Below are 14,045 nucleotides of genomic sequence, written 5' to 3'. Positions count from 1 at the left end.
GCCCCCTGTCACTATAAACTAGTCCTCCAAAATGTAATGAATGAGCGTGCCTGACAGTTCAAGTAAGAAGGATCTGAGGTAGCACGGGTTGATAGCCATGGTAGAGTTTAAATCTAAATCTGACAGCTCATCAAACCAAACAAGCTATGTATACAGAACAGAAGCTCGGACACCTCCATCTATCACATGGGAAGGCAGAATAATCAGGTTAACAGGCAAAACAACGCGCTAGGACAGCAGTGGCTTAATGCTTTCAATTTGCTTTTGTTTCTCCATATTATCCTTTTGTGGCTGGACAATGACCAACTGAACCGGGTCCTTAAGGATGGAGGGGAAAAGAGGCATTCATTGAGACTTCTTATTCTCTCATTCTAAGGGATTCCAACCTTCTGAGTTTTATTTCCTTCCCAGCTACCACTACACTGTCTGTGTTTTCTTACAGTTAATTTATTTTGGCTCCTGCTTGTACTATCAGCAACCAGACTGAGCTGCTTATCCAGTAACAGCTTTCCTATATGCTTTTATGTTAGAAGTCTTAAGGTTACAGGTGGTAATGGTCTCTAACTAAGGAATCAGACAAATGGAGTAACTTCTAAGTCGTACTCCACGTGAAAGAGTTTTCTTCTAGATTAAGTTAAAATCCATTTAAACACATGCCTTGATTACTGGAATGCCTGGAACTAGAGACACTAGGCTGCAGTTGGCTGACTTGTGCATATAAAAGACTATTTGTCATAACACAAAAGATTATACGTATAAATAAGTTTGAACCCTGGTAGCAAAGTCAGGAGGAAGAGGTTGAGAGGGACGCAAACCCCCTGATGTTTTGGTTTAGATCCTATTTTATTAAATTAACGAACTTCCATAGCTGCAGGAAAGAATATACCAACATCTGGCTCCTTATAGTTAGTTCCCTTACAGAACTAATTCAACAGGAAACAGATTTGGCTGTCAAATCCATCTCATTTCTTGAGCACTTGTCCGATTAGAAACCAGAGAAAAGACAAAGTAATCTTTGGAAGGAGGAGAAAAAAACAACACCACAGAACCAGATTATGCAGGAGGAATCTTATTTGAGAGAAAAATGCTTCTGACATTTATCAAAACCACAAACTGACACTTGAAAGGGAAGAAGTAAGACAGCTAACAAGACAGAGGTTAATTCTTTCTTGCTTATTTTTTTTCCTTGAAGCCTCATTCACATCTTGTGCCAATTCAGCCCTGAAATGCTCTCTCAGGTGTATCATCTCTAACAGCAGCAGCTTCGCTCTTGAAGTTTCTCAGCACTCTGGATAAAATACAGTCATTTATGAGAGAAAGGAAGAGAATATTTTTGCACCTCCCTCTAATGGTTTTAAAAACATGTCTTATACTTCACAATACTGGTAATCTTACTTCAGCCACTGCGTTATTGTCAGTGAATGAAACCTGAATCCTGATTTGCCATAAGCTCCAAGTAAACTCCACCAGTACATCTCTACAAAGCAGTACAGTCCTCAACAGAAGACCCACAACCACTTGCAAAGCAAGGGCAGATTCCTGTACAGAAGACCAAAAGACAGCTTTCCAAATGCTGAGCATTTTCTCTAGGGAAGTACAACATGCTCAAAAGGGCAAATGTTTTGTTTGGACAGCAGAGCCCACAGAAAAGAAAGCCACTACCTTTCAGCCAGCTGCCATTAAGTAAGGATGAAAAGGATCTGTGCCCAGGTTCGCTCTAATCTTTAACCTCTCCAGAGCACTCGGGTTGGAATGGAAGTTAACTACCACTATGACTCTGAAATCATCTGCTAAGAACTGTGCTGCAGAAGCATTCAGAAGTCATTCCATTTAACTATGGCTATTTCAGAGAGTTTGCCATGAGTGTTGATGACCCCCTTTGTTTTGCTTTAAATTATCCATGTTCCAGGCATTACATATCTAACTGCTTAAAGCAGCTGCTTCACATCAACAACACTGAGCTACTAACATTTTTCAAAGCATACAAGATGCTTATTTCCCTCTCTCTGTAAAAGCTTACATTTCATACAATGGGGACAAATACATTTCTGTTGCTACGAAAAAGAAACCCTTCGTGGCACACTGAAAAGACCTTTCAGTTTAGATTTGGAAAAGATCATCTGATGTAATGAAAATTGTTTGAAAACATCTGGACTAAAATGAAACCCGGCAAAGAACAACATACAGGCTATTTTCAGCCTTGGGACATTTGATTTCTTGCTTAAAAGCCTACCTTTGCCGCATTGACATCTCTGTACAATGCTCACTTCTGTTAGCACTGTCCAAACAATTATAAAAATGATTTATCAAAAACCCACTCACCAGAACAACTTGGTACTTCTAAATCCTCTCTATGCCAATAGATTACAGCAATCGCTTGCTTTGTTTTTTAACCAGCGAATCATTCAAACAACAAAACATACAGGAAAGTTCCTAAGACCTGCTAGGAGAAGAATGATGTAAAGCCCTAATTAGAAGCAAAAATCCCCCAAGATATGCGCATTCTTAACAGTTGCAGGTGTTCCTAAGAACAGTGTAATTCATTTCAAGAAATGAATTAAAACGCAGAGCTCAACCACAATCCACCAGATTATACTACAGTCACATCATCCTCACATATGTTGCACTTGCAGTCTCTTATTTAGATGAAAATGGGGAAACAGTGGTAGAAAATGGAAGCATAGTTTCCAAAATAGTCTATGCAATAACCTTAAGAAAATTAAGAAATTAAGGTTATTTGATAAAAGTTATTAAGATCATCACAGTAACTACATAGAAGCCAACAGGATCTCCCTATTAGGGATTTGTACAAACCCTTTCAAAACCCGATGTGAACCCTTAGCATCACCTCGCAGAGTTCCATTATCTGCTTAAGTAATTCCTTTAGGCAATTTTTGAAAACCATATCTGCTTAGAACATTCATATAGTGTCCCTTAACTGTGGTACTAGAAGAACAGTCATTGCTTGTTCACTCTCTTTTAGGATACCACCATCACACCACTCCTCATCTCTCTCCCAGCTTTTAAGAACTGAACAGTCCTAAACTATTTAGACGTTCTTCATCTAGAAACTGTTATGTAACTTTAATTCATCCCTGCCTCCTCTCAGTGTAGTTTCTCCATCCCCCACATACATGCTTTCCACCAGAAAAGGAGTCTAGATGTTATGGACACAAAGTAAACACCTGGAAGATGTATCACGATGCATTTGCAGAAGCTCCAACACCATCACTGTTGACACCACACAAATTTACCTGAACTACCATCTTCAGTCTACGCTCCATAGAAGTTCAAATTTGGAGTCAAAATAGTTGCAGTTTCCACCAGGTGAGTAACCACGAAAGACTACATTTAATTTAACTCTGGATTTAATCCTTTTCAGCACTGAGTAGCGTGAGGTCATCATAATACAAACAACTTATTTGCAGGTTGTTGTGCGTCTCCAGATATCCAAATCCACAGCAGTTTCTTCACAATTCCTTTTCTACCTGCTGTTTGCATTTTCCTATCTGCCTTCTAGCTTATTTCTAGGCAAACAAGATGGAAAGGGCGACTTCCAAGTTAGAAACCATGCAAGTAAGATTAAAAACATTAGCACTAACAACGTTCATTCAGTAAGCAATAATTTGAATCAATCTTAAGCCTGTTTGCCAATACTGACAGACAAATGCAAAAGCAAATCAATACAAGAGCACGGAAGTTCTGTAGAACACAACAAAGCTGTCACATGCCTGAGAACTTTAGGTACATTACTGGGGAACACCATGACCTTTTTAAAGAAACAACAGCAAAAAGCAGCAGCCCCACCAAACCCCCAAACTTACTTCTCTGTACAAGCAGGAATTTTACTTTCAGATATGAAGGAGCATCCAAAATAGTGTTTTGGAAATAGAGTGAGGGCTCCCTCTTCTGGCAATGCTTTGCAGAAGAAGCAGCCCACTTGCCTTCCTCAGGGTATGTGCTTGCAAAGGCAAACAACACTTTTCATGACAATAGAACAGGATTTATATCTGGAATAACTGGAATTATTATTACTCTTACTGGAAGAAAAGATATTAGAATCTTACAAGCAGAATTTGGAAAGAAGACTATTATGACTCTGTAATTCAGAAGGAAACTAAGATATGAAACACGATCTAAGATAAACCCATTCACATGAACATTTAATAGATTAATAGATGAAGTAAGCTGCATTCAGAATCAGATCAAGTAGTAACAAATGATGCTTCAGTAATTTAATAGGTCTGCATTCAATGAGTTTTATCTAATCATAACGTTCCTGACAACTCACTAATATAGACACCATTTGATTTGGTTAAGTAGAGGACCCAAGAATACAAATAGTAACCTGAAGCTCATAAACAGTTCAGTAGTTTTAACCTATTATTTTCTTTTTTAATATCTGTTTGTGACTATTTCTCAAACTCCCCATTGAGCTGCTCCTCCTTTGCCTGGTTACTCAACCAATGTTTTTCAAGCACAACACTCAACTTGCAGTGAGCAACTGTATCCTGAAATGCTTCCCCTGTTCCCTCAAAATAATGGCATTAACAAGAAAACACATAAGCCAACAGAAATCCCTGAATTATTAGCTCCCAGATAGAAGAATTTCCAAAGGTACACTCCAGTAGAGTTAGTATATTTAAGGCATTCCCAAATAGGACCTCACCACCTCACTCAGAAGCTGCTCAGATAAGCAGGCTTACTGATTCACAAAGCCTGAAGAGCTCACACATCTGTTAATAACAGAGAAGATTTTAAGCATCTTTTTGTATAAGATGCTTTCCCTCCACTCAACTCAACATATTCAATAAACAAAGCCAGAGAATGACTTTGCTCCTACAGTTTACAAGGACCTACTATACTGCTACAATGCTTCACTATCCTTCATTTAATATAGAGCTACATACTCTTAGACTTCCTCTAAATTCCATCTTTAAACAGTTCTGCTCCCTCTTATATGGAACCTTAGAACTGCACCACCATCCTCAGGCGCCAGAAGTTGCCTTTTGATCCTCCATGATCCAGAGAGGTGATGCCCAAGTGCTGATTCCCCTATTGGTCCCCTCTTCTCTGGTGGGTGTTGTTCCTGGCTGGTGATCACAACCTAATCACCCATGTTTCCAAGTTCCCAGATACATGCTATGAAACCATCGTGACAAGCACGTATCCTTTTATAGCAACATGGTACAAACATTCCTGAGAAGGTTTTTAAATCAATCATTTACTAAAATGTTGTTAAGTACAGCAAATTAAACATGTGTTCATTGATCACACCAGAACAGACAGCTGAAGGCCAGATGAACAGGCTAAGTCAGTTTTAGGTGGTAGGAGAAGAGCAAAGAGGCCAAAAGCCCACAGTCCAACCACGACAGTCCAAATAACAGAGGGAATGCTACATTCTTTTCCAGGAACCACTGCAGTTATTCAAGGGCTTTCCACTATCAATTTATCATCTCAGCACATAGCAGAAGTTTATTGCCAGAGCAGCGAAGCACAGTCTATACAATCACTATTGTAATACAGCATTAAAGATGTTTAAATAAAGGAAAAAGCAACTTCTTACAAGAAACTATCGCACTGGAAATGTTAATGCAATTTTGAAACAGGAAATATAAGCCAGAAGCATTAAGACACGTAGACAACCTAGTTGTTTGCATTTTGTTTTTCTTCTTATCTTAAATCAACCTGGTTTACCTTGTCACAGAAATCAGTGAGAGCTGTGAAGTCCCACTTCTTGGCATAAGCAACATTGTATCTCAGAATAGCCTCCTGTGGAAAGAGCACAACAAAATAAAGCCTAGAGACATTCTGTTAAGAGGAAAAACATTCTATCAGATCTCCTTAGTGAAGAAACAGCACCATCTAGCTGATACAACCTGCCACAGAGCCTTGTGAATTCACTACAGCTATGAGGGTGGATAGCGACAGGACGACGGGGAATGGTTTTAAACTGAGACAGGGGAGGTTTAGGTTAGATATTTGGAGCAAGTTCCTCACTCAGAGGGTGGTGATGCACTGGAACAAGAAAACAGACTTGAAATAACACTAAAAGTAATAAAGCAGAAGGGCTAAAATATTAAGAGAATCCAAACTGGGAAGAAAACAGATTAAACACTGAAGTTCCAAAAACAGGGATGCTTGATTTTAAACACCAAGAATGCTAACACAATGTACATAATAGAAAACTAAACACAGGACCTTGATAATGCGGCTTAGTAGTTATTATATTTATAACAGCAGTTCACCAGAGCTGTTACTTAAGAAATGAAAGGCACAACCAGTGATCAGCAGGGGAAAATAAAGTTTCCCAACCTCCAGTTCTGAATGTGTAGAGCTCATGAAGGATCCCTCAAATAGCAGATTATTTCTTTATTAAAAAATGACATAATATAGGACTAGGCCAGAATCATTTACAACGGTACATTAAGAGCCTGAAACCACTTTTTAAACTTAATTTATATAAAGAGACAACTGCAAAGTGAGAAGCTTACCTTCAAATCATGAGAGCACGTAAATTTGTTGAGTAAGGCAGTTTGGATTAATTCCCATCTACTTCCAGCAGTTCTATCTCCATTCTTCAAAACAAAACCCCAAAATCAAGTCAGACGAAGATCCACAAATCAGAAAGATACAGTTAGTATTAATTGTCTGCCTTGACATAACATCTTTTAAGTGTTAGCTTATTTCTCAAGTTCTCTAACAAAGATACTTTGAATATCTGTAAAGTACTGTTGTAACAGTTTCACTCACATGTCAACATCCCAAACTGTTTTATCAAAATAAATACACATACATATGTATATGCACACACACATATCGGCCTACGAAGGGTTTGGAAAAACAATTACCAGAAGAAAAAATTACCTTCTCCTTCTTCTTAAGCATCACAACCGAGAATGTAGTGCTTTCAGACCAGATACATTCATCTACCGGGTCCTCCAACTTCCACACATAGCTTGTAAATGGAACACGTGTGAAAGCACAGCAAACCAAAAACTAATCTACACATAAACAAATGTTATTGCACAGCTGTAAGCATTTGATCTTACCTCATCCTCTACAGGGTACAGGTTTTGTTCTGAGCAGGGCATTTTAACATGTTTGTTGTCCCACAAATCTTTGTAGTGAGTTGGAAACGGTTTAGGCACCTCTCCTTCCTTCAGAAGGTCTACCTACAGCACAGGAAGAAGAGGAAAGAAGCTCAGGGTCTACTTCCTTTATAGAAAGAAATAAAGAAAAAGCCAAGACTGAGCTGAGAAAAAACTCTGATCTACAACCCATCTTCTCTGGAACACAGAAAGTTACAACAAGTAATGTACTGGCTGTTCAATTAGGGAAAAAACCCAACCATCTCACTATGAAACCCACAGTAACATAAGCTACAGCTGAAAGCATAAGATGAATGCTCAGTGAGAAGGTTATGGGAAAGAATTTCATAGCTCCATTCAGACTGCAGGTAAAAACGAGAGGATCTTGAAGGTCCTCTCAAGTCTTACATTTGGTGAAAAGAATACGATCATCTGATCACTTGATGCACATCAAAGGTTGTATACAAGTATATCTCTCTGTCCAATCATCAGCTCACTTATCTCCCTCATTTATCAGTTCAAGTATCCACATAGCTTCATAAAAATACTGTCAAAACAATTCCAAATTCATAGCCATGTACAAAAACAACACTTTCAGTCTTTAACATTGAACCGGATAATAAATCACTACAGACACAGTAATATTTCAAGCTTATTCCACTGAACATCAGAACTAAACTGAACACAGAACTAAACTAAAACAGAACACTGAACTAAAAAACTAGGTAGCACAATGCTCCTGAGGACCCGGTCTGCTACACAGCTCTCTGACAGCAATGACTTCTCTCATAACTTGCACTTCAACTTGCCCCAGTCTATTGGAAAAGAATGGCAAAGACATCCACAACCTGCTAATACAAGGAGATGGATGTGGCATTCCATACTTTGAACAGCCCAGCAAGAAATTCAACATGAGAAATTCTCACTGAAGTACCGTACCCTGACAGTTACTGTATGATTGGCTGAAGGTCTCAGGTGTGGAAGACGAGCCCCACACATGGGCATTCTCCTCATCTCTTCAATTGGCGTCCCAAACCACTTCTTATTAGTTGGAAGAGGTGGTGGCTCATACTTAGGGATCTTCCTTCCTGCTCTCTGAGGTTTGAATTCGCACTTATCTTTCCTGCTGTTCAAACAGAAACACATTGAAAGATGTTATTTCCACTGAAAAACTTGGTAAGTAAATACAAACGCTTCAGAGTCACATTTATAACCAAGCCACTTTATTTGCTGTGACCATTCCTTGAAATCTGATTTTACCTTGGCTGGTTGTTTGATGGGACATACCAGATGTTTCTCAGCCAAAAGACAGAGTTCTCAGAGTAAAATGCAAAACAAGCTACAAGCCTACACTTTCAGGTAGTGTTTAAAGCTCTGAAATCCCTCTAGCAAGGTTGCTCCACCCTCGGATAAAGATGTTGTCCAACCTGTTCATGTTGTCTCCACATGCCTGTATCCCCAGGTGGGAGGAGAGCACCAGACCTTGCAGACCACACAAATAGGAGCAATCACACCAGCCTAACACTTGGTACAGGCATACAATGTCTATCTGAGAGCCAAAGAATAACTCTGGCATAGCACAACTGATGATTGAGAGCTGTACAATACACTATTGCTTCTCTCTCCCCAAGTTATAATTTCATTCACTCCACTCTTTGCTGTAACCTGGTCTAACTGAAACTCAGAGGAAAACTTGAGTATTTCCTAACATTTCTCTTCAGCACTACTGAAAACAACACTACTCTGCAAGGCATGGGAGTTTATACCCTTCACATCTTCCTTAGGCTCAGAACATCTCTACAGCTACATATAGTACCTTCTAATTGATCTGTAAAGCACTGTGAGATTCCCACCAAGTCACACAGAGGAACTTTACCATCAGTTTCCCATCTCAAACACGTAATTATTGCAACACACAGTCTGCAGTGACAAACACAGGCCTGCCTCATTCAGCCTCTGTTATGGTAGCAGCTACTTTCATTTAGCAGAAAGAATACACACTAAGCTCATGTTTTATGACTTGCGGAAATAACAGATATGTTTTAAACACATTTTTTTATCCCATTTTCTAAGAACTGATGATTTTTTTATTTCCAAGTCCACTCTCAGCCTTCTCAACTCTCCAGATTTCTCAAATGCAAGCTCCCCCACCAGCCAGCTGCCCTCCATTGCCCTCGGGCTCATTCCCACATCAAAAACGGCCTGTGCTGCTCCTTACATCCAGAAAGAGCTCTAGCAAAGATGTACAAAATACCTTCTTGCCCTACTTTAGGAGACATTAGTCTGCTGAGATAATTGCTTATGGCGTCCTCTTGTGTCTACTTCCTCATATGCCGCTGATTCACTTTCCCAGCTCCCATTTGAATCTGAGCTCTCCAGGGCATAGATTATCTTATTGCCCTTACACAACATCCAGCATACAGTGCTGGGTCATGCTCAGGACTTCTATTTCTGCTAATGTAGCAGCCAATCGTTAGTCCTCCTCTCCCCCAAATAATGAATAAAGACCGGTCATAAAAAACACCAACACATCACTGTAACTTCTTTCAAATAAATGGGACTTTTCTTATTGGTTACACAATTCAGACTCCAAAGTTAAACCTAAGAAAGAAACTTTGTAAGTGTGAACAAACCAGATGAGGCAGAAGGAACGCTACCTTTTCTCTTCCGTTTTAGGTATCCTCATGAAATGAGAGGTGATTTTGGAGTCTTTCTTCGCTCCTGGTTTTGCACCTTTGCTTTCCAACGTTGGAGCAGGAGACATCCCAGGTGGTTTTATATGCAGACCATCATCCTTGACAGAATTATCCATTCCCTCAAAGCCTTCACAACCCTTAGTAGAAAACCGTGATTTCCTCGACTCCAGTTCCACATCCCCATATTGAATTCTATAAGATTTGTTTATAGGTTTGGCCATATTATTCTCCTCTCGCTCATCGAGAAGTGGACTCGTTTCCTCATCGGCCTCCGACCCGTGACAGCTGTTTTTGGAATTGTCGACATCCATGGGTGATTCTGGCTCACTTTCTTTCTCAAAAGCAGGTGAATCCCCTGAACTACTCCGACATTTGCTCAGTTTCTCATGGCCTCCAACACGGGACACGCAAGCATCGCAACCAGTATCTGAAAGTGGGCTTTCTGGAACTACATCCCCTTCTTCTTGTTCACCTGCATCAACAGAATCGCAGCTCTTCAGCTTCTGAGAGCCGCACAGACCCACCTGCCCATCCGTCTCAGGATCTTTTGAACAAAGCTTTGTGTTCCCCGTTCTCAAGGACTGGCCGGACGATCTTTTCCTCTGAGTCCAAATGTCACCACTGTCCTCGCACCGTCTCTGAGCCTCCTTGCCAGTTCTGTGCATCTGATCCATGTTGGCATTTTTAAAAGCCTCTTCAGTCTGTTCTGCCTTCACAGACACCCTGTCCGAGTCCAGATCTCTGCCCTCAGCCTCCCAGTTACACATGCTGCCTGTCTGAGGCAAACTTACGTGCTTTGTACCAACCTCCCCAGATATTTCTGGATAATTTTGCTGGCAAATATTCTCTAACTGTTTATCATCATGCTCACAAGCATTTTCTTTTTTAACAGAAGTCATCTTGGTATTTTCTTCAGTATTGTTATTGATTTTACTTTGAAGGCTGCAGAAGAGATTTAACATATTACCACCAGAAGAAATTTCAGTACATTGTTTTTTAAAAGGAATGATTATAAACATACAATATGAACTGCAGAACTTTAGGTTTATGTCTGTTAGTAAAGCTGGATGAGAGCATACAAACATATACTCTAAAGCAAAAAAAAAACAACAAACAGCCTATCCAAATTATTCACTTCCTCCTTAAGTTCCTTAAGTCCTCCTCTTACCTTCCCCTCACTATAACCGTGAGCCTGTATCTGATATACATACTCCATACTCCATACTTCTGCACTGATCATTTTAACAAGTATTCCTGGCTTTTCTTGATCATTTTAGCGCTGCTATAGATTTCAACCTCCAGATTAACAAATGCTAATATTTATATATTCACGCTGTGATGACTGAAGAAGACTGATAACTGATATTACTCTATATAAGATAGATGCTCCCAGCACCCCATTGGGGAAACACCCTCACAATTTAGCACACTTGATCCTCACACTAACACTTTCAAAACACCTTTGAGTTCCCTGTAAATTCTGAATCAATTGACACTATTCTACAGAATCACAGAATGACCCAGGTTGGAAGGGACCTCAAGGATCATGTAGTTCCAACCCCCTGCCTGGCAGAGCCACCAAACATACACCTTTACTAGATCAGGTTGCCCAGGGCCCCGTCCAACCTGGCCTTGAACACCTCCAAGGACGGGGCATCCACAACCTCCCTGGGCAGCCTGTTCCAGGGCCTAACCCCTCTCCTAGTGAAGAAACTATATATAATCACAGCCCAGTGAGATGGACTCCAATTGACTTCTGTCTATAAATCAACAGCTGTGAGATGTTAATTTCAGACGAAACCCTCAGCCATTACTGATTTACGTTAAGCCAGAACAAAAAGCAAAGCCTTGACTATGGACATGGCCTGATAACTACAGCTGCCTGACCGCCTCTGGAAGCAGCAGCCCCACTCTGCCTTACCCACAGGCCCACTTAAACAACACAGCTTTCAAGTAGCTCCGGTGCATGTTTTACCTTCTGGATTCAGTTGTTTTGGATCCTTTATTCTCCAACCAAGTGGTAATTGTCCGTTGTTTACAAGCTGAAAAACCACAACGCACTACATTACTACATGAAGCATAATGACATTGCAACACGACTGCACATGAACACTGGATAGAGACAGGACAAGGGGGAATGGTTTTAAACTGAGACAGGGCAGGTTTAGGTTGGATTAGGTTGGGTTTTGCACCCAGAGGGTGGTGACGCACAGGAACAGGTTGCCCAAGGAGGCTGTGGATGCCCCATCCCTGCAGGCATTCAAGGCCAGGCTGGATGGCTCTGCAGCTGGGTGCTGCTGGTTGTGACCTCGCAAGCAGAGGGTTGAACCAGATGTCACTGTGGTCCATTCAACCCCAGCATTCATGTTCGCAACAACCAGATGCCAGCCCAAAAGCACCACAAACTCACCTCGCTATACCCTGCCAAAGGAACATCCACCACATTAAAAGCCACACCATACAAACCTCATTCATTATCCACACAGTCAGCAACCGAGCTACACTTCAAACAAGCTCACCAACATCCAACGGCTAATGGAATAAGTAGAGACTCCAGAGCGTCGGGAGGGGAGAAATAAAATCTCAAAGCAGCGATTCCACAACTGGAAAGTAATAACAATGTCCATTAGGCCGGAACGTACCTTTGTTCCCCACGGCGGTGCCGGAGCTGCCCCCCGGCCCGACAGCGCAGTCGAGCGGGAACGCAGCCTCTGTTGGACCGCGTCGTGCCGAGCCGGGCTCTTTTCCCTTAACAACGGGGCCCCCTTGGGGGGGGTTGTTATAGGGTTGGTTAAGGTTGTTAAGGCTGTTATAGGTGCTCACTAGGGCTGTCCCGCCGCATTCCCGCCTCAATCCTCTTTGTCCTCTCCCTCCCCCGCCGCGTCCCGCTCAGCCGCCCTCCAGGGACGCGCGACGAGCGCGACGCCTTGCCGCCCCGCATGGTCCGGCCCACAGCGCCGGCTCGTCCCCCTGCCGCTCCTCGCACCAAAAGGCCGCCCGCACGCCGCCCCGCCCCGCCCCCGGAGAAAGCAGCGCGGAAGCAGCTTCACGACACGCCCGCCGTCGCTTTACGGCAGCGCGGAGGCACCATGGAGGGCGGCGGTAACACAGGCACCAAGGCAGCGGGCTCGGCGGCCCCTCTTCGGCACCGGCGGGGCCGGTACTCGCACGCCGACCTGGCCGGGGTGCCGTGTAAGTAGCGACCGGAGGGACCGGGCCGGGCGAGGAGGGCCGGGACAACGTGGCGGGGCCTTGCCGGGGGAGGGGGACACGGCCTGAACGGTACCGAGCCCCATTGAGATGAGCGGTACCGCCCGGTGCGGCCCACCGCCGCTCGGGCTCGTACCTGGGCGTTGCTTTTGTATCGGTTTTTGTCCGGTGTGAAGCGAGCCGTCCGTACCTGCCTCGGTGAGGCCTGCAGCTGGGTCACCGTGGTGTTTTTCTCTTTGTCCCCAGTAACGGGAATGAGCCCTTTGTCACCGGTATCTGAACCTGACACCCAAGTACCCATCGTGCAGTAATCTAGCCGCTCGTTCTCAATGCGGGTTTGTGCCGTGTGAATGCCTGAATGCCCACAGGGCAACGCGGAGCCTACAGCCCACACGTGGTAAATGAGCCTTTCAGCTCTGATACAAGCCATCAGTGCAACCCTGCATGAAATCCACCCAAGATCAGCAAAGATACCACGTCCATCCACCAGGATGCCCCGTCCTTGAGGTGTTCAAGGCCAGCGTTGGACGGGCCTGGCACCTGATCTATAAAGGTGTATGTTTGGTGGCCCTGCCAGGCAGGGGGGTTGGAACTACATGATCCTTGAGGTCCCTTCCAACCCGGGTCATTCTGTGATTCTGTATCAGAAAGACTTAATTGAAACCCTGTAATACTTTCCTTTTTCACTAATGTAGACAAAAAGAGTGAAAAGATTGAAGCTTCCATTAAGGATGCAAAATTGTTTCCTTTGTTTATACATATCTCTGTGATCATTAAATCCTTAGATCCATTAGACCTTGCAGAAGTCGTGCTGAAAGTCACCAGTTAAAGAGCATCTGCTTAAACATGCTTTTGTTCATGGTGCAAAAGTGGAACACATTTAAAGGGAAACTCTTGTTTCTATTCCTCTTGCACTCACAGCTATTGCAACTCAACAAGGCTGTAATGGTAGGAAATAAAGGATATTTCTCTGCATAAGTGGATTCCCCAGCACAGTCATCTTGTTGCTGTTGCTGAATAGTCAATATTAAATGGGTACTTATATTCC

The 14,045-nt window shown here is 42.6% G+C and overlaps 1 protein-coding gene across 1 annotated transcript in view; it reads right to left on the bottom strand.

Annotated features, from left to right (window-relative positions):
• Window positions 1–11,825, bottom strand: part of PARG (poly(ADP-ribose) glycohydrolase) — a 41,788-nt gene extending 29,963 nt beyond the window's left edge. Inside the window, exons 1-6 of the mRNA XM_015866061.1 lie at window positions 11,763–11,825; window positions 9,749–10,729; window positions 8,031–8,214; window positions 7,053–7,175; window positions 6,495–6,578; window positions 5,698–5,772 (exon numbers count right to left, since the gene is read on the bottom strand). Coding sequence (XP_015721547.1) covers window positions 5,698–5,772; window positions 6,495–6,578; window positions 7,053–7,175; window positions 8,031–8,214; window positions 9,749–10,686 — 1,404 coding nt within the window. The 5' untranslated portion in view covers window positions 10,687–10,729; window positions 11,763–11,825. The remainder of the gene's footprint in view (window positions 1–5,697; window positions 5,773–6,494; window positions 6,579–7,052; window positions 7,176–8,030; window positions 8,215–9,748; window positions 10,730–11,762) is intronic.
• Between the last annotated feature and the right edge of the window lie 2,220 nt (window positions 11,826–14,045).

The sequence above is a fragment of the Coturnix japonica genome, chromosome 6, assembly GCF_001577835.2.
Source record: "Coturnix japonica isolate 7356 chromosome 6, Coturnix japonica 2.1, whole genome shotgun sequence".
Taxonomy (NCBI): Eukaryota; Metazoa; Chordata; class Aves; order Galliformes; family Phasianidae; genus Coturnix; species Coturnix japonica.
Note: the sequence above shows the minus strand (reverse complement) of the source record. Positions and strands in the feature narration are given on the sequence as shown.